Below are 21,029 nucleotides of genomic sequence, written 5' to 3'. Positions count from 1 at the left end.
TTCCTTCCGCTCCATGGGTAGGGGCAGGGCGCCAAATCCCTCCAGCACCAGTATTACACCTGTGGCGCCTCATTCCCACAAGGTTCAAACACCCCCCTGGGTCCTTTCTCTTGGCTCTGACAACAGCTGTATGCTTGCCTCCTTGTCTCTGTGAATCAGGCCTCCAACTGCCAGCAGCCTCCTTGGTTACTCTTTCCTTTTTCCTGTTGCTAGCATGGCTGAGTAGGGAGCACTCTGGGTAGACAGAAATGTCTATGGCTTAAGTCCAGAAGACGGTTGAGTGGCTTACTAAGGGAAAGCTAAGTGCGGAGGCCTAGGCCCAATGGTGTCTGCTGACTTTTACAAAATTATACACACTGATCAAAACTCAATTTTGTCATCTGGAAAATGGGGGTAACACAGTCTCTTCCTTCTTGAGGGGGACTGTCAGGACAAGCAAAGAAAATCCATATCAAAACTACAAAATTGGGCTTCCCTGGTGGCGCAGTGGTTGAGAATCTGCCTGCTAATGCAGGGGACACGGGTTCGAGCCCTGGTCTGGGAGGATCCCACATGCCGCGGAGCAACTGGGCCCGTGAGCCACAACTACTGAGCCTGCGCGTCTGGAGCCTGTGCTCTGCAACAAGAGAGGCCGCGATAGTGAGAGGCCCGCGCACCGCGATGAAGAGTGGCCCCCGCTTGCCACAGCTAGAGAAAGCCCTTGCACAGAAACGAAGACCCAACACAGACAAAAATTAATTAATTAATTAATTAATTAATTAAAAAAAAACTACAAAATTATAAACAACAAATAGCCAATCCTTGATTTTTTCCTCTTAATGAAGCATATGGTATCATGAATAGGCCCAGTTGTCATTTCAAGCCTGACATTCCAATAATTTATCATCTTCTCCTATGTTACTTAAGTAACAAGTAGAAGAGTGTTCTATTCCCTGAGCTCACACAAGGTGATGGAGAAGGTTCGAGGGCTGGCAGGTGGTTTATAAACAGATCGATGACAGGGATGTACATTCCTGAGGTTTAAAATTCACCACTCATGAAAGAGACAATCCCTACAAGTGGGTAATTGAGGTCTGGTCGGAGGAGGGTATTTCCTTAACAGGTTTTATACAAACTTAATTTCTGCAAAGCATCTCGTATTTTACACGTACTGACGCATATTTAAATGCACAACTTCAGTCATCAACCTTTACCCAGATGCCTCCCTTCTTGAACTTGTTCCTCAGCTTGGGTCCTATATCTCCAATTACCCACACTTCATTTTCTCTTAAGGCCACAAGATTATTTAATTTCACTCTCTCTTAGTCAAACCAGAGATGTAGCTGTGGTCACAGACCAAAGTCACATAACCAGTAGAAACAGGGCAGGATGTCAAGTTCACCAACACATGGAAGACGCTCCATCCACACTGCCTGTGGAAGACGTGACACTACTTTACACTCAACTCATCATCTTCCAGCCTGGTTCTTCCCCCGCTCTTTCAACCTCTGTGGAGTGGGAGCTCCAAGAAGGCAGAGCTCACAGATACATATCTTACTTCCTGCATTTACCCCCAGAACTGGCATTTAGTAGGAGCTCAAAAAACATTTTGAGGGCTGCCTGGATGAATGACTATAAGAATTTGCCATCATTCTCTGTGTCATCTAAATATGGAACTTATCATTTTCCCCTTCCTTTCCCCGGCCTCTAGTAACTCGTGGATTGCCAATTCTCTTGCCTTGGTCCCCACTGGCATCTTACTGGGGTCTCCTCCTTTCATTCCTGACTGCGAGCCCTGATCCCTCACGTTGGACCACGGCCTCATCTCCCACCGCCCCCCTCCTTCTTCCACCTTCTCCTGTCCTAGGTTCCTCTTCCAGAATCAATGTTTTCATCATGACCTTTCCCAGATTGGAAGCTAGCCACCTTCTCAGTACCTACATCTAAAGTCCATACGCCTTGCAGGCGAGGCTCGTGACCACCTGGTCCCCACCTCTCTTTCTGACCTGATCACCTATTACTCCGCCTCATAATCCCCCCACTCCCATGAGACGGCTCGGCGAAGGTCCCTTAAAACACACCTTGTATAGGTTTGCCTCCCCACTCTGCACACACTATTTGCCTGTTCACTCAGCAAATTCCAATCATCATTCCGGGCTCCGCGAAAGTCTTTACAATTATAACAACAACAAAGGAAGACAGCAGTAATAGTAGCTAGAACTTTCTAAGCACCTTCCCCATGCCAAGCATAGTACTGAGTTATTCATACACATCATTTCATTCACCTTCACAAAACCGCTAAGAGGTTAGGTACAATTCTTTTTTTTTTTTTTTAAGAAATTCACGTTCTTTTATTTATTTATTTATTTATGACTGTGTTGAGTCTTTGTTTCTGTGCGAGGGCTTTCTCTAGTTGCGGCAAGTGGGGACCACTCTTCATCGCGGTGCGCGGGCCTCTCACCATCGCGGCCTCTCTTGTTGCGGAGCACAGGCTCCAGACGCGCAGGCTCAGTAATTGTGGCTCACGGGCCCAGTTGCTCCGTGGCATGTGGGATCTTCCCAGACCAGGGCTTGAACCCTTGTCCCCTGCATTGGCAGGCAGATTCTCAACCACTGCGCCACCAGGGAAGCCCGAGGTTAGGTACAATTCTTATCCTCCTCTCCCTGTGGAAGAAATCTAGGCTCAGAAGTGTCAAGTACTGTACCCGAGGTCACAGACTCAGTACGCAGAACAGCTGGGAACCAGACACAGATTTATCAGATAGCCACCCTTTGGGCGACACTGCCCAAAGCTATTGTTCTTCTGTGAGCCCTGACAGTCCTTCATAATGCCTGGCCACTCATTGGCCCATTTTGCTGTGGACTGTTAAATCACTAAACTTCCTCTCGTATGCACGTTTCTTGTCCCCAGTTATACCGTAAGTCACCTGAGAATTACACTTCTGGGTCTTAGAGGTTCTGGCCCCCCAGAGTATGCTGAGTGAACTGATTAGAAGTATAAAGTAATCAACCCCTTTCATTTTGTTGGTTAATTCATCCTTTAAGCAGTGAGTTTACTCTCCTCCCCTGTCCCACTAGATCCTTGCTGTTTAGGACACACATCCAGGTGGAGAAGGAGGGCCCGTCCGTAGTTCTTGAGTTTGCGGACTCTTAACACTTTTAGCTCCTGAGGCCTTTGTGAAGTTAGAGACAGTACAGGAAAACAACAACAATAACCCCCCCAAACCCCAGCAACTATTGAGGACCACTGTGAGACTGAATCACTTTCTTGAGAATCAAAAATGTAGTTGGTAATTACACAGTCCTGCATATCTATCACCACAATATGTTTTTTTATTAACTGGCCCATTTAAAATTAGAGCCATGAGATAGGATAGATATACCACTTTATGTATGCAAGATATTAATTTAGGGCTCAACCATCAAGAAGCTGGTTGACTTTAAATTAGTCACTGCCCTTCTCTGGTCCTCAATTTTCTCACTGCTAATCTGTGGGGTTTTATTGGATCTGTAAGTTCCCCTCTCGTCTTGCTTTTCTGGGATGCTAATCAACACAACCTCTTAGTTTTGCTTTATGTGCACGATCTCGAGTCACATTTTCTGCAGCTTTGTCTGCTCCTCCCGGCCCGCTCCTGTTTCTGGACAAATGCTCCCAGATGAAGCAATGGGTAGCCTGCTGTCTGGAGCCCCTTGCAAAGTGCTCTCTGTTCCCTGCTCCTTCCACCCCAGATGCCTCTGCCCTCTGGTGTGCTTTGCATGTTAAACACCTAAAGCTTTCTGCTCGGTCTCAGCAAAGGAGAGGCACATAGCTTGTATCAGAAAGCCAACATCAGCTTCCCAGCACGCCAAAAATCTCTGCAGTACTTACAGGGAAAACTAAGAGCTAAAGCAGTTTTTAAAACAATCTCCTTCAAGACTTCTCAAGTTGGATGCAAGCCTGTGGAAGAGGTCAGTGGGCAGAAATGCCTCCTCTGTATCCCTCTCCAAACACATGGGCACAGTGGTGTGGATAGAAAATTCAGGAGGCACGCTCCTCGTGAAGGGAAGGGCCTGGGAGTCATGATAAGCAGCAGACAGTGGGGGCCAGGTAGGAAACAACAAGGTTATTTGGCAAGTTCAAAAGCGTGGTGATGGAACAGTTCTGCATCAGTTGCAGTAATGGGCAACGGAATCTGCACGTGATAAAATGACACAGAATTGCACATGCGCACATGTGTGCACACAGACACAAATGAGCGCGTGTAAAACTGGGACATCTGAAGAATAAAGTCTGTGGATTGCACTCATGTCAATTTTCTGGCTTAACATTATATGAGAGTTATACAGGGTGTTACCACTGGGAGAAAACTGGGTAAAAGCGTACACAGGCTAGTCTACTATTCTTGAAACTTCCTGTGAATCAATAATTATTTCAAAATAAAAATTAAGAAAAACCGCAAGCACCTAGTGCAGTAGATCTGGCTATGTCTCCCCATGATCCTGGGACACAAGTCCTGACGCTCCCTCATAAGATCCTATTACTAACAGTGAGACCTTCACCATCATGATCTTCGGCATCTTTGTCTCCCATTTACAGAACACTTACTATGTACGAGGCACTAAGCGTTAAAAACATTTTCTCGTTTGCATCAATACCCCACCAGGCTATCATCCCCATTTTATAGAAGGTAATGACCTTGGGAGAAGCTGAGTTGAGCCCCAGGCCCACAGAGTGCGGCCAGGCTGTGACTCAGGTCTGGGACTCTACGTTCATACCTGGGGACAAATCTCCAGAGAAGAACAAGACTCCCTGGAGCTGCCGTGGTGTTCGACGTGTGTTCCCTGGAAACCACTTAAGCACACCCCTCAATCTGTCTCAAAGGCGCCTGGACTGAGGGCACAAGGCACGGGGATACCACCTCCCTGTCCCGTGTCCCTCAGCCCTGCTCTGGCCAGAGAACCACATCTGCAGCGAAGCAACAAAAAACATCACTTACAGGTTCTTCACGTCTGCGATGCCTCGGAACGCCTTCCTCGGGATCCCCAGGATCTGGTTTTCGCTCAGATCTCTAAACAAGAAGAGAAGAGGCACAGGCATTAAGGACCCAGGCCCGGCTTTATCTGCATCTCATTATGATAACAAAACCCCTCTGGAGGCTGCCTCTGAGCTCAGGAGTGTTTGGGGGACTGTTTAGTCTCAGGCCCCAGGCTGCTACAAGCCTTCACATTGTTCTTCTAGCGATGGCCTTGCTGAAATGGTTACCAGGCCAGCGGCTCGCCTCCAGGGCGGGCTCTGTGGGTGGTCTCACACCTCCAGGCCACGAGCCAAGTGCTGGGTTATTTGTTGCACACACACTACACCCAATTCTCTTGTTCTGCCACCTCCCAGAGGTGACCCCTTCCTCCGCCTCCGGCACAGCGCCCCTCCCCCACGGCAGGGTCAACACCACTCCATCTCCCATCTTCTCAGGGACTCTCTCTGCCTTTGTCATCTGAGATTGGAATGGAGTCTGGCCATCCTGACTTTCTGATGGGGGATGACCCTCTCTGCTTTTCTAAAGCCCCAGAGAGACCCCTGGGGGCCACCTGGATCGTGTTAGTGACAGGCATGATGAATCCAAATTGCATTTCCACAAACCCGCCCAAAATGGGGGTCCCACTGTACCTCATGTAGCGTTTAGCAATGCTAACATGTTGCTCTGAGCAGGGAGGGGAAGGGACAAAGTGTCAGGTCCTGAAGCTGGCTCAAACCCAAGTCTTGTACCAGTGTCCACTTTAAGAATACCCAAAGCCTCAATATCCTTTCCTAAGACCCATGCATTTTTTTTTTTTTCATTTTGTTTTCCGGTTTTATTTTTTGCTGGACCAAACACATGCACTTGTTTTCATTCATACCCCAAGCTTGCTTGGGGTCTTAGTGAGTAATCAAGCATATATATGTGTATCAATCATATATATATATATATATATATATATATATATATATATATATATATATATATATATATATATATCCATTATTTTGAAAAGAACACAAAAAGCTTCAGATATTAAGGTAAAAAATTACCTACCCAGACACAACCACTGTTACCAATTAGGAGTAATATATATATATATAAATTTTACCAATATGATCTCATAGTATGTAGTCCATTTTAACCTCTTTTTTCGCATACTATATTGAGAACATCTGTTCCTGTCATTAACAGCACATGTATGCCAACATTTTTAATGGCTGTGTATCATCCAATTCTATAGATGGCTATATGATCCCACGTTGCTAGGTATTTATTTACTTGCCATTTAAGGAAACACCAGGATGAATTTTCCTGCCCACACATTTTGAGGACACTTGTACAGCTACTTCCTTGGTATACAGTCCTATAGGAGAATATTCTGGGTCACAGGGTAAACACGTCTTAAATTGCCGTGTTGTCCTAGAGACGGATGGACACTCCCACACTGATTTTCCACAGGCACCTAATCAAAAGCTATAGATGACTCCAAATATATTTGGAAAGAGAGGTCAGACGACCATCCTCCACTAAAACCTGGGCCCTCTAAATCACCATTTTGCCAGGGAGCAGGAGGAAACACAGGAAGCAGAAGAGAGGCGTCCATTTTTCTGCTCTCATCGGCTGAGCTGAGCGGGCACACTCTGAGTGGCGGGCTAAAGCTCAAGACACGTGGGGATTGTCTGGGGCCACTGTTAGATACCAAGGCAAGGCTCAGAGTTGGGGTAGGGTGCAGAGATGAATACAGAGAGAAATTCTGGGGCAGAATAACAGGATGCTCCCCATCTCAAATCCAGTTTCCTCTGCCTGCGACTGATATAAGTAAATTCAAATGCACAGTGAGCCCCACTGCAGGCTCCCCTGGCCGGGCCTGATTCAATGAGCAGGGCTCCAGCCTGGAGTCGGGGCGCTGAACAAAGCCCACGATGACAGTAGAGGTCAGGCAGTGTCACCAAGGCCACTCCTCTGCTCTCCATCAGCCTCCAAGAGAAGGGGGCCCAGGTCCTGTCATCTGACTAATGCAATTTCCACCAGGCATCTGGGCTATACCCAAGGCTCCAGCAGCCACAATGGGCCCAGTCTGTTCTGTCAAGTGAAGGCTGGTCTCCGGGACAGCAAGCCCCTGCCTGCTAGCCTCCCAGGCTCGGCTGCTAGTTTTGGCCGCTCTGGGAAACAGCTCAGGCCACACTTTTAGCAAACGGCTAATGAGCAAAATCAGGGGCAGGTGGGGGAAACAGGAGAGAGGTTTAGAACGATCAAATCTAAAAACCCTTGGAAGCCAGATGAAGGGGTACATATCCCAATTATGCATTAACCCTTTGAGTTTAAGGCACACCGGTATACTGAAAGAACAGCAATTGTATGAGGGTTCTGGTTTGCAGTACAGCGGGATGAAGAAAGGACAGCTGTATTTAAGCAGAAAAATCTGATGGAGTTGCTGGGCAATCTCCCACGAAAGCGGTCACACAGACAAAATCCTGCACTTGGATGGGATGGCCACTTGGGTTTCTGTTCACTATTTTCTCGCTGTAAATATACCCCGTCTTGCTCCTACTTTCAGTAGCCTCGTTTAAAGCACAGCTCTTTCCGTCTCCCTGCCATGGCTTTCCTCCTGCCGTAATTGAGCAAAACCGTAGATTGTAGGGAATTTATCTGCTCCCCATGACAATCTGCTTGTAAATTTTATTAATTTTATTTTCCATTGAGCCTCTCTTCTCTGGCTAACAATACCGCTGCCATCCATCTGCAGGATTGTATATTGATTTCATAAATACCTCCAGTGGGCTGACAAACTGACAGCTTTAACGGTGTTACTGATGGGGCGTGGAGGAGGGTTCAGGTCTGGGTGCTTCATTTTCGGTAACTGTCCCTTCACAATTATCTCGGGGCCTTTGTGAGGATTCCTAATAGTGTGTTTATCTCAGCGTGATGCCAGGGCATGGAGCTATTGTTAAGTACTATCCTTGAGAGAGACAAGAGCCACCATTTTCGGCTGACACTTAAATAAAAATAACAAAATCTATCCGTAGTGCCCAAGAGCCTAGTTCCGGCCAATTGCTTGTTGGGGGTTTAGTGCCTCCCTCTTCCTGCGGGAAAATGCTCAGAAGTGACCAGGGAAATGGAACTTGCTTTTTTTTTTTTTTTTTTAACCTTAGATGAACAGGATGAGGTTGGAGTAGGGTGAGAGAAGGAATGGTGAGCTGGGATTTTCTGGGGAAATAAAGGAAGATGGCTGGTGGAAAAGGCTTTCTTGGTTGGGAAGTGGGGTTCCCGATTGGGATGCCTTTTTAAATAATTAGGATTCTGAAAGAAAGGCGAACTGCATTAGCTAAAGTGCATTTTCCTGCTTCTGGAAAATGATTAACCGGCTGATTATTCCATCCAAAAACATCAGACCAGAGAGAACTTATTAAGGAGACAGTAAGTCAAATAGGAGTTGGCAAGAACCAATATATCCCCCTTCCAGCCAACATCCCCCCCTTTTTAATTTACTAAAATGCTTTGGACACAGATTAACTTTCTTCGCAAATTTATTATTGCTTCATCTACCTTGAAACAGGGACTGCAGACGCTTTGATAAATGGATTGAAAGGTTGTCTAGTTCCAGTGGAGCTTTTGAAATGCTTCCCAGGGCTCTCCCTGCAATGTCAGACATGCTTTGTTCTCAGAGCAACAGTGAATGACAGTCCCCACCTTCACCCCACCCCTACCTCCCCATGTTTACCAGGCAAGGCAAGAAGCAGGAAAATGCTCTCCTTTTTGCTCTGGTGGGGACAACGTGTTTGTCTCAGTCACCTTCATGCTACCAGAAAGTCCTGTCTGTGTTAAATGGCAGTTTATGGCTCCTAGAGGTCCATGTCGAATTATTCCGAAGGTACAGAATGGGACTTGGAAGTTCCTCAAGAATTGGGGAATTCTTGTGTGGGAAGTGGATAGAGCCACTTATTAGCTCTATGATCACACAAACTACTGAAATGCTCTATGACTCAGGTTCTCCATCTTTACAGTGAGGCTATTAATTTTACTGATCTCTTGCAGATTAATACTGAGGATGAAATGAATTGGTATGTGTATACTTTGCACAGAACCTGGAACCCTGGAGGCATTCAGTGAAAGGCTGCATGTATTTTCTTGGACTTTCCCTCCATTTACCCCTGGATTTGCATCGCTGAAAATGTCCCTTTTCACTATCCTCAGGACATAGGCCTACAACTCTGCAAAGAATAGAACATACAAACATTGCTAATATTCTTTCCATAAAGTCTGAGGGAGGTTAAACTTCCTCTCATCTATCATCTAGATACGAGTATCCATATTTGACTCCAGATTCTTTTGGATAAAACAGAAGAGTTTGATTCAGGAGTAAAGTTCTGTCTTAGGTTGGGCTCGCTCAGATGCAGATGCTTGGCCAAGTGATGGATTCACAAAGTACTCCTGGGAGAGGCAAGTAAGGGATGGAGGAAATAGGATGGAGAAGGAAATAAAGGACAATTAGGTAAAGTGCTGGTCTTAGCCCCACACCCTGGGAGCTCCTGTCTCTAACCAAGGGATCTGGGTCTTTGTAGCCCAGCATCAGACAGTCCTTGGTTAGACCACCCAGGAGAAATGCAAATTCCCTGGCTCTGCCTGTTCTCCATAAGGCTGGATGAAGTGACTCTAGCAACTCAAGGACAGGTTGCTGAAGAAGTTCCAGCCACAACTTTCAGCAGCAAAGTCCAAAGAATCAGGAGATGGAGGCCAATGTCAGCAAAGGGAACCCAAGGGATCCAAACCAAAGCATTTCATAAGAAGGCTTCAAGGTCAGTTTTCTTAAATCAGGAAAGATTTTTTAAAAAAATCTTTAATCTCAGAAGATTAAAAAAAATCACCCCTGAAAGATGACATATCCAGGATCAAGGATCAAGAGGCCATGCATGGTAGGGGGTGGGAAGCAACTGAGCAAAGAAAACTGGAGCAACCCAATCTGGTACCTTCTTTATCTACCTCCCCAAACCTTTTGCACTAAGACCAATCAAGTGCCTTTTTAGTAACATTAAAAAGAAAAAATCCATCAACTCTTGATTAGCCAAACTAAAAGAGGGGATGATCTAAAAGCATTTATATTTAGAATTCTTTATTGGCTTTGGGATCAGGGCAGTGAATTGCGATTCTGATTCTCTTTGGCCTGAGTATGTATTGAAATTACTTTCCTAGTCACTCACTGCCTAGTAGGAAGAAACCGCCCACTGGTGCAGTAGGTATCAATCCAAACTCATTTCATTTCTGAGGGATAATCTACGAATCTAAAATTTCTTGGACTCTCAATGCTACCATCCTATACAAAGCTGAACCTTGCTCCCCTACCCCCAACTCCTCAAATATGGTAACTATGACACATCACTCTGCTCTAGGAACCAAAGAGAAAGATATTGTTTTGCTTACCTTATTTTATACAGCAGGAGGGACAGAGATGCAGGAAAAATTATTCCCTGGGGATCTGACAATGTGGGCTTCAGAGAGGATTTATCTTAAAAGGTAAATCTCTTGTGCAGGCAATTTATCTTAATAAGCAAGATCATATGTTTGCAGTTGGGTCACTGTCAAAACCAAATGAGCCCCAAACATATGTCCCAGCTAGGAAGCCCTGGTACCTCCAGCTGAGTGTCCAGCTAATAGCATCCTTTGTCTGAGGGAGATTATAGTGGAGTACCTGAATCATTTCCTGGAAGAAATGCCACCTATCTCAGAGACCCAGAGACTCCAAAGTATCAATGGGGGATGAAAACAATGATTTCCCACTGCTCCAGCTGGGTTTCTAATATTTCACTGCAGCAAGAGTTGACACTGCCTGCTCCCTTGATGTGAAAAAGTTACTGAATGAAACATTTCAATAAGAGCTCCTTCCACTGTGCCTTCTTTGATAAGCTCATTAGAAAAGTCCTAGTCATAGCGTTCAGGCGTTTAATATTGGTGGATTAAATGCCAGTTCAGATTCTTACTTCACTCAACAAAAAAATGAATTGAGCACCTACTACGTGCTACACTACTGAGACACAGAAGTGAACAGAACCAAGTTTCTGTCCTCCTGGAACTTGCATCTCATTGACCCCAGATACAAATAAACAGACTCCTTTATATGAACATGAACATCTAGACACCTCAAAAAATAAGAGCTGAAGTTTCACTGTTTTTTCCTTTTCAACAAGAAGGAAGACTGTATCTAAATTCACACTGCAAGATTGTCCCTAACCACCAAGGAAAATAATTCACAGTTTTGTTTTACTCGAAGTCCAAAATCTTTTCTGGTTTTTAGTAGGCAGGGAAAGGGAAAGATGCCAATCTGAATCACTGGGACTTGCAGAGATGCAGATTTGTTTCATCAAGTATTCTGGATTTTATTTATCTGTCTGTCTGTCTATCTATCTATCTATCTATCTATCTATCTATCTATCTATCTATCTATCTATCTATGGCTGCATTGGGTCTCCGTTGCTGTGCGCGGGCTTCCTCTAGTTGCCGTGAGCGGGGGCTACTCTTTGTTGCAGTGCGCGGGCTTCTCACTGAGGTGGCTTCTCTTGTTGCGGAGCACGGGCTCTAGGCGTGCAGCCTTCAGTAGTTATGGTGCACAGGCTTCAGTGTTGTGGTGTGCGGGCTCTAGAGCACAGGCTCAGTAGTTGTGGCACATGGGCTTAGTTGCTCCGTGGCATGTGGGATCTTCCTGGGCCAGGGCTCGAACCCGTGTCCTCTGCATTGGCAGGTGGATTCTTAACCACTGTGCCCCCAGGGAAGTCCATGGATTTGTCTTTTAAAGTGGGCAGTTTGATAAAAATCAGGACAGTTTGAAAATGTTATTAAGAGTCGTCATGGCACAGGGCAGCTGTTCTCACAGTGGGGCTCACCATCTACCTGATGAGAATTTACTGATGATGCTTTGAAAAAAATACAGATCCCTGGTTTTTAAAATAATTTAGATATGATCATGGTATTGTGTTTTGATATGTTTGCTATGCTATTATTGTTCTTTTCATTTATGTCTTTATCTTTGAGAGATACATACTGAAATCATTAAGGATGAAATGATGTCTGGATTTTGCTTCAAAATAATATAGAAGAGGGAGAACGGGGTAGAAGTATAGATGAAACAAGATTGGCCATGAGTTGATACTTATTAGAGCTGAGTGATGGGTAAAAAGGGGGTACATTTATAATCTGTGCTTGACTTTTACACAAGAGTGAAACTTTCCATAATAAAAAAATTTTAATGCCGATTCCTAGGACCCATCCCAGACCTACTGAATCAGAAACCTTGGGAATGAGTTCTGGACACTTTGGGCAAGTTTGAGAACATGGGTAGAATGATTAATGTATGTGATTAGGTGTTAAGTTCATGTTCTAGCTGCGTGTCTTTACGAGCATTAATACAATTCTCTAAGCCTCAACTTGTACTTCTGTGATATTAGGATAAGCATTATAGATAATGGACAAGCAAGTGCTTTCTATATTTGAACGCAGGATATAAATGCAAATCACTATCTTCATTTCATTAGCATGAGGTTAACAAACATAGCACCCTACTTCTTTATGTATCTAGTCTGCTTGGGTCCAAGATGCAAAGGCCTCCTGTGTCTCAGGTGTGACCCTGCTGGTGTTGGGCGAAATGCCCATGGGATAGATAGGTAGGTAGGTAGGTAGGTAGGTAGGTAGGTAGGTAGGTAGATAGATAGATAGATAAATAGATGGATGGGTAGGTAGGTGGGTGGATGGATGGATGGATGGATGGATGGATGGATGGGTGGATGGATGGATGGATAGGTAGGTAGGTAGGCAGGCAGGTAGATAGATAGATAGATAGATAGATAGATAGATAGATAGATAGATAGATAGATAGATAGATAGATAGATAGATGATGGATGGATAGGGTCTCCTTACAGGGGGAGGCCGAGACAGGCAGAGTGACAACATCTAATCTATATTTTAGAAAGCCACTCAGGGGCCCAGTTTGGAGGCTGACCTAGGAAGAACTAAGAGTTCATGGGTGGTTACACCCCTCCCTGGGATCTCAGAGATATGGCAGAGGCAAACCAAGCACTTTGTCCCTCCCAAACGCGCAGGTGAGACTCTGCTTGACTGAGATGAGGACATTCCTGGCAGGGCCTCACAGACAAGTGATTTCCTACAGTGTTCTAGGACGGCTGCGATCTAGGGGAGAAATCACTGGAGGGCAGGTAGTGAGCCGAACGACGCAGCCAGGCTGAGCGGCAGATCTAGAGCCGTGACTGCAGACGAAGACCTGGTGTTCAAGCACAGTGGAACTTAAGGATCTTCTGAGGGGCTGAGGGCTACGAGCTGTTACAAAAGGATGCAAATGGAGTGAGGGTTATTGGTTTACTATCTGAGTAGTTACTAGTGTGGGCACCCTTTCTGGGCAGACGTTCCAGAGACCACAGGCTCAAATGTATTAGGGTTTCGCAGGTTAAAGCAAATGAGTAAAGCAGGCTGAATACGGACAATAATAATCGTGAGGGGGTGAGCTAGGGGAATGCAGGGCCCATTTAAATTAATTTCCCCCAAGTCAAAACCAAATAACCCTCTGTGCTGACCAACAAAACACTTCAAGGGCTGAAGGGTGTGGAGGCCAGCACCCTTCCAGGGAAGACCCACTAATTCTAGAACAGTGCAGTCCCATGGAAGTATCATATGAGCTACCGATGCAATTAAAATGTTTCTCTCAGCTGCATTAAAAACAATAAGAAGAAACAGTTGAGATGAATATTATAATAAAGTATTTAACTTAACCTGACATACCCAAGATATAATCATTTCAATATGAAATCAATATGAAAATATATTAGTGAGATACTTCACAATTCTTTTTTCATACCAAGTCTTTGGAATCTGGTGTGTATTTTATGTACATCTCAATTCGAGCCAGCCATCCTCTAAGTGCTCCATGGCCACATGCGGCTGATGCCTATTGTATTAGACAGTGCAGTTTTAGGGTAAGGCTAGGAGCTGGATGCTGTAGCTATGTGTCCACTCATTGCCGAGAGAGAGAAAGAGTTTTAGGTGTTGGAGCCAATCTAAAGGAGCCCAGTGGAGGACTGCTTGGTGGCGGGGGCATGGCGGGGGGGTTTGGGTTACCAATAGGAAATGTGGAAGGGAGCCAGTCAAGATAGAAACTTCTGGACTTGGGGAAGCAAGTCATGAATTGAAATATTCCAGTCATTCAGCCATCCCTCCTGGGAGCAAAGAATCTCCTTCTAGCCATAGGAATTAATCTGAGTCTTTCCAAACCATCACCCTTCTAGGGCTGACAGGATATAACCAATACTTCCAGTCCAAATAGAAGCTTTTTGCATTTAATTATCATATGCAACTCCAACTAAGGCTCTTTGTGTTCATGAAATAGCATTATATATAATTGACTGATCATCTCCAGCCAGTGGTACAGAGGCTTAGCTTCTCAACAGTATACTAATCTCTGGGATTATCACAATTTAGTGACAAATCAGTTACATTAGACGGAATTGGGGAGTTCTAATTATCAGCTCAATTGTGCCTTCTATTCTGGTCCTGACTTCCCTGTGTCACTAAATGGTCCAGAAAACATCACCAGGATTCCAACTACTGGCATCTGACTTGAGTCTGTGGGTTCATCACCAACGTACCCTTCAGGGAGTAAAACTGTGATTCAGGTATCCTTATGTCATGTGCAGAAATCTGGTGCTGGAAATCATCTGATCATAAGGATCTCATCAAGTACCTGAGACAGACCCCTGCCAACTTTTTTTTTTTTTTTTTTCCCCCCAATGGGACGTTTTGTTTTGATTTGTCAATCTTGGTTGGGGTGGGAGGAGTGGTCCACTCGGTTCAAAAAGATGGAGATTGGTGTTTTCTTATTTTCCTTTGTTTGAAGCTGTGTGCCTGCCCAATGGAGTTTGGGAAAGGGAGCCCATTTCTGTGCAATCCATCCTCCTCCCTGGCTGACATACTGTTCCCACCCCCTCCTTCCCCTCCGTCCCTCTCTCGGCAACCCTCTGAGGCTTTCATCCCTAATTTGATTGTCGTAGCTGACACTGTCAATCTGAAATCCAGTAGCATGTCTAATGCTGGCTGGACAAGGGGCATGCGGGAGGAGTCGAGGGAGAGGCAAATTCATCTTGAGAAGTAGCTTTATGTAAATCGATCCTTTGGCCGAACGCTAGAGCCAAGCATTTGCTGATTAATTGCAGAAGCGTCCTTGTCTTCTTTAGAGAGATGGCCCAAATTGAGTCTGCTCTTCTTCACAAAGACATTCCCATGCCCAAAAGCCTTTGCAATTAGGAGATGAAACCTTGCGAGTGAGGGGGTGGGGGGAGCGTTTATGGAATTGTTCTGAAATGAAGCGTGTGCACTTGGTCTGCTTCGTGATTAATTGCTGACCCGAGTACCCTCATTTGCCTCCCAGACGGTGTCCTGACGGCCGAAGTTCTGAGGCACAGCATCCCATAGGTGAAGATCTGCTTGTGCAATAATTAGCAAAAATGAAGAGGGTAGCTAGCCTGCTTTCTACACGTGTTTTTCTTGTGGATTCCAAATGTATATTTTCAGTTACCGCTTGGGCCCATTTCTGCTGGCACCAGAAAGGAGGGAGTGCATCTGTAATGGACGCAATCCCCTTTCCATGTCTTCTACACTTTGCCGGAAAAAGAAAGCTCCAGCGAGATGGCACATCATTCTCCAGGGTGGTCTTTTTAACTCCGTCCCAGGGCACTGTTTAACTTGCCTTTACCAAGGCAAATGAGGGGCCTGCACACAGGTAAAGTGAGTTTGGATCTGGAAAGATTGCTTGTTGCTGCTGACCTACACGCTGACCAGAGGTGGAGCTGGTCAGATCACATGGTCTTCCCCACTGCCCTCTCCACCCCCCACTAAATTATCAGCTTCATGTGGTCAGGGACTTTTGCTAAGCACAAGGCCTGATGCATAGCTTAAAAAATACTTGTTGAATGGATAAAAGAAATAGTTGAAATGATTTCATGCCGTTGCCTGGTTCAAGGATGATAGAGAATAAATCTCAAGCTATGAGGATTTTTTTTTTCCAAGTCCAGTTTGTCCATTTAGATTAGAAAGAGCTCTGGCTTCTTGTTGTACCTTCCCACCTCCACCTGCCTGATGGAGTATCATGCGTGTGAAGTAACACCACTAGAATAGGCTTGCATTCTAAGGAGCCACAGGTAAATTCTCCAACTGAGAAGCATTTAGTGAGCTGAGCTGAAGCGTGGGAATAAGCAATTATACTGGGAAGGTAGGCTAAGCAGATGAATAATTAGGTTTTGGGGGACAGAGATTAAACCTGGCCTGAGAGGGTGCAACAGATTTGGAAAGTGGATTCGACCCAGAAAGAGGCTGTGTGCCTGACAATGTTTCATCTCCCCGTTTCTGATTTCTGGCGCTCGTGGAGACTAGGATAATATAAGATAATGAAACTCCAGCTGCCGAAGGAGACACTTTGAGCCTCAAGCTGCAGGAGATGTCAAAAGGGGATGACTGGCGGTGAGGAAGTTTTGATGATCTTTGCGATAATCTGCTCTGTGATCAGTCTCCTCACCGCCGAACTGTCTAAAAGATCTGGAAGCCCTCAAGGAGCCTGAGGATTAGCAGAAGTCAAGCCGGGGGTGGGAGAGGAGGAAGCGGGGGTGGGAAGGAGAGAGGCAGCCCAGAGCAAGCCGCGACTGTAGTCTGGGAGCAGTTGAAGCCACTTTCCAATGTCCACCCCTTGTAACCTTAAATGTTCAACTTGATGATGAGGAAAGAGTTCTTTGCACATTCCTCTGGATGCCGTGTGCGTGCCTGATGCTAAGACTAACGTTTTGTGGACTGAACAATTCCTCCCTCCCACACTTAAGGGGATACAGCACTGGGGTTACTCTTCTGCGATCCATCCTGTTTTCTTGAAGACCTGGGAGGCGGCAGGGGCAGAGGAGCGGGCTCTGCTTTGGGCTGCAGCCGTCCAGAGGCTGGAATTCGGAACGCAGGGCTGCAGCCCAAGGAAACGTGGCTTGTATATGCCTGTTCTTTCTTGTAACTTTTCAGAACCCCATCAAACAAGTGAAATCTCTACGGTGAAGGTGAGATGCTATCCCAGGGGCCATCTGCCAATAAAATCAATGTGGTTTCAGAAAGGCTCAAAATTATCTTCTACCGAAGCAGGAAAGCAATTCAGCAAGAGCTCAGCGCTCTTGAGTTGCAAAGCCAGCTTCTGGAAGCCCAGTGTTGGATGAAGTATATAGCAGCTTAAGGCATTAGGCTATGTTAATACTCTAGAAGGACATTTCTCATCATGACCCTTGCGCTATTTACTGTTCCACTCAAAGCAATTACAGTTATTGCTAATAACTCACACCTGTGGCTGTCCTGGTATTGACGAAAGGAGAATAGATGCTGTTCTCTGGCTTATTTATGTAAAAATAGATGCAGTTCAATAGATTTACACCAAGTTTGAAGTTAACACTAATATTTAATCCCAGACCTGCTTCTGGCCGTTTAGCTTGAAAGGCACCAGACAAGGGATGTGAGCGCTGGGAGAACCCAGCAAACCGCAAAGATGACATTAATTAGTGACAAACATGAGACTGCCGCCACTAGTCTCATGCCAGATACAATAAACTCCCCTGTCCCAGGCAAAGAGGACAGGACCTCCACGGTAAGAGGTCGGGGAGGGAGAGGGAAAAAAGGGGAAACACCTCCCTGGCCTCTCTGAGACTGTGCATTGATTGCAGCCTGAACCACACTCTTCCTGGCAACTCAACTCCTTTCCTTTCATACCTGAGCCCAGAAGTCCTGCATATGGTCAAGGTCCCGGGAGGCAGTGAGGCACAGTATCAAAAAGATGGCTCAGGAGCCTGGACGACCTTGGTGTGAACTCCAGCTTTGCCTCTTGCTAGCTGTGTGACTTTGCATGAGTAATTACCCTGTCTGAGCCTCAGTCTCCTCATCTGTAAAATGGGGACAGTGAAGTGTCAGGGGATTATTATAAAATGCCTAATGAGTTCAGAGCTCTTTGCTTGTTGCCATGGCTCATCATAAGCACTTAATAAATACTAATTATTATGAGTACTGCTTGCATCTATTCGAGTCTGCAAACACTCTGAGTTGAAGACAAGAAAACCCCTGCCTCCTTTGTCCCATAAAATATTACACAGGAACTCTAAAACTGTAAAACAGCAACTCCAGGTCAAGCTTAATATCAAAGGAAGCAATAATTGTGTCCCACTCAAAGCTGTGTTTCTAAGGTCCTGCAGGGAGACTCAATCTCTTGGAATCTCCCAGGCTCTCCTGGGGATGGAGAGGGTGGGGCGGCAGAGAGAGGAACAGAGGTGAAAGCCGCACAGCTGCCTGTAACCCCCCTAGGAAGCTGGCTGGACACGGTTGGCTGTGCAGTCACTGCTGTCTAGAGGAGAATTGGGCAGGAGATTTCCATCAAGAGGAAGAAGAAGAAGGAGAGCCAGAAGGCAGCTGGTGGTACAGCAGGGAGGAGAGGCTAAGATCACAGCCCAGGCAGGGTTCAGACTGGGAACTGGCCTCAACACAACACAGTTCTGGGCTGAGAGCAGACTGTTGATCCAGCTGCCTCTGCACAGACTCAGAACAAGCCAAAGTAGTCCTCCACCTTCCAAGGGAAGCTGGGGACTTGCGTGAGCTTCCAAGGGGTCCAGGGCCATGCAGGAAACAGCCTTCAGAGGAAAGGCTGAGAGCAGTCAAGGTGGGAAGGCCAGTTGACTTTGCTACTAAAGCAAATTCCCGGCTGCGGTTAGTCTCCTGAGAAGAGACTCTTCACCATCCTGTGAAAACTGTCCTGGGGCTTACGTTTCAACGAAGGGTCACCATTAATACGGTGATCACGATGTACCCAGGGAGTTAGGTGCTGCAGGTCAAAGCGAAGTAAGTGAGAAGACACAGTCCCTGGGAGAGGACGACTTGGGACAGCAAGTATGATGTCACCTCTTAGGAAATGAAGGTCACCTGTGCAGATGGAGCCGGCTGCTGGAGGCAAGACCGTTTTCCTATCCCAGAGTGAAGGCGGTTGTTCAAGGATCAAGGGGGTGGAACCAGAGAGGCAGCCTCTGTTATGCTGGTGTGGAGGCTATCATGGGTTCTACCTCCATGAATGAGAGATCTCCTTTGAAGTCAATGGTTGGTGGGCAGGAGAATGCAAGCAGAGAGGGATAGAGATGGATAGATAGATGGATGGATGGATGGATAGATAGACAGATAAGATACGAGAGAGAGACACAGGGAAGAGAGAGAGACACGGAGGGAGAGAGAGAGAGAGAGAGAGAAAGACTGGCAGACAGAGAGACAAAAACCAAGAGGGAGGCAGGGAGAAAGAGACTGACACCGTGAGATAGAATAAAACTAGAGAAAACAAAAGAAAAAAGAAAGCCAGAGACAAACCCACATGCACAGAGACAGTCACTGCACAGAAGAGACCGTGAAAGGCAGAGACACACAGAGAAAGAGAGCTGCATGGGTACGAGATAAAGAGAAACAGGATGGAGACAGGTTCGCACACACATGAAAGAGACGGGCTGAGAGAACAAGAGATGAGAAAAGCAAGAGGAAAAGGATCAGGCGGAGGCCAGCAGGGGTTTGTGAGGCCAGAAGACAGGCTGCTCTCCGAAAGACCTCAGGGTTTGGGCTTTCCCACAACCAGGAGACCAAGAATGGGAGGGGGTCCGAGGCCTCTCTCGCATCCAGTGTGGGAGGCTGCTCTAGGGCAAGGAGGTGCCATCCCCCCTGTCTGGCCCCTGCCCTGAGTTCCCGGTTCCATCTCCCATCCCAGCCTTGTCCTGCGGGACAAACCCTCCTCCCCCAAGGAGGGGAGCTACCCAGAGCAGGCGAGGGGCTGCCAGGGCTTCTCCTAAGCTCCCATCTCTAGCGGGTCCCGTGCTTCCTGTCTCCCTCAGCTCTGGAAGCCAGACACAGGGCTTTGGCAGAGAAAACTTGCGGAGGTTTCAAACTTTTTACATTACCAAGCGAGTTTTTAAAAGCTCCATAAAATTTCAAGGCACATACTTAATGTTCAAATGGCAGAATATATCGATCCCTGCCCATCCTCTAGTATCTTAAGTTTACCCAGAGGACCATTTTATTTAATTAACTTGGTGCTTTATTAATATAAATATTCTCCTATTGATCATAAGAGGGCCTGACAGGCATTCGAGCTGGGTATACATCACCTTCCCTCTGAGCAACGCCACTTAGAGAAGGAGCTGGCTCTGAATCAAGCAAAGTGGCAGGAAGTGGTCCCCTGGGATGTCAGGCGCGGATGAATCTACAGCATTTTTATGGAGGGAGTCTTTTCATTTTTTTTTAAGATCCAGCTCCTTACTTCTCTTAAAGCAGAAAGCATATGGAAATGAGATATGAAAATGGTCTTGGCTTACATGTATCAATTAGGCATGTCAATACCTTAATTAAATCGCTCAACGAGATTTATACCAGTGCGTATGTTTTATAGTTATAATAGCTTTTCTGGCTACTGTTCAAAATGTCAAATACATTGTAAAAAGGGGACTTAAAAAAGACACAATTGACATTCTGAACCGAAGCCAGTTTTTTTCTTCCCTCCTTTCTTTCCTCTTTATTCATGTAATTTTGGAGAACATATATAAAGTAATGGACCTTAGAATGGATTGGGTTTTTGGAAGTCTTTTTTATCCTTCAATGCTAATCCATTTTATCAACTTTTCTAAGCCTCAGATCATTGAACCTGCGAACGCCGCTCACTTTCTTCTGGGCCTTTGGAGCTTGCTTTTTAATAATCTATAACTGAAGCTCCCTGGCTGCACCCACAGAAAAGAAAACACACTCTCTGCCCTGACGAACAAAACCCCAAACAGGGAATAAGGTTACAAGGCTTTATGACGTGAGAAGGCTATTACTATAACATCAAAACACTCAGGTAAAAGTATTCTTAATCTCTTATGTACAAGCCTATTCTCTTTAACTTATGTGGCACAGAAAGGAAAGATTCTCCCTCCTTTCTCCTTATACTCTTTTTCTCTCTGAGCTTTTCTAAATCATTTCTTCAT

The 21,029-nt window shown here is 45.8% G+C and overlaps 1 protein-coding gene across 2 annotated transcripts in view; it reads right to left on the bottom strand.

Moving 5' to 3' along the window:
- Positions 1 to 21,029, bottom strand: part of SLIT3 (slit guidance ligand 3) — a 618,363-nt gene that overhangs the window by 210,285 nt on the left and 387,049 nt on the right. For both annotated transcript variants that reach the window (XM_036848363.1, XM_036848365.1), the window contains exon 5: positions 4,956 to 5,027. In XM_036848363.1, coding sequence (XP_036704258.1) covers positions 4,956 to 5,027 — 72 coding nt within the window. The remainder of the gene's footprint in view (positions 1 to 4,955; positions 5,028 to 21,029) is intronic.

This window comes from Balaenoptera musculus, chromosome 3 (genome assembly GCF_009873245.2).
Source record: "Balaenoptera musculus isolate JJ_BM4_2016_0621 chromosome 3, mBalMus1.pri.v3, whole genome shotgun sequence".
NCBI classification, from domain to species: Eukaryota; Metazoa; Chordata; class Mammalia; order Artiodactyla; family Balaenopteridae; genus Balaenoptera; species Balaenoptera musculus.
Note: the sequence above shows the minus strand (reverse complement) of the source record. Positions and strands in the feature narration are given on the sequence as shown.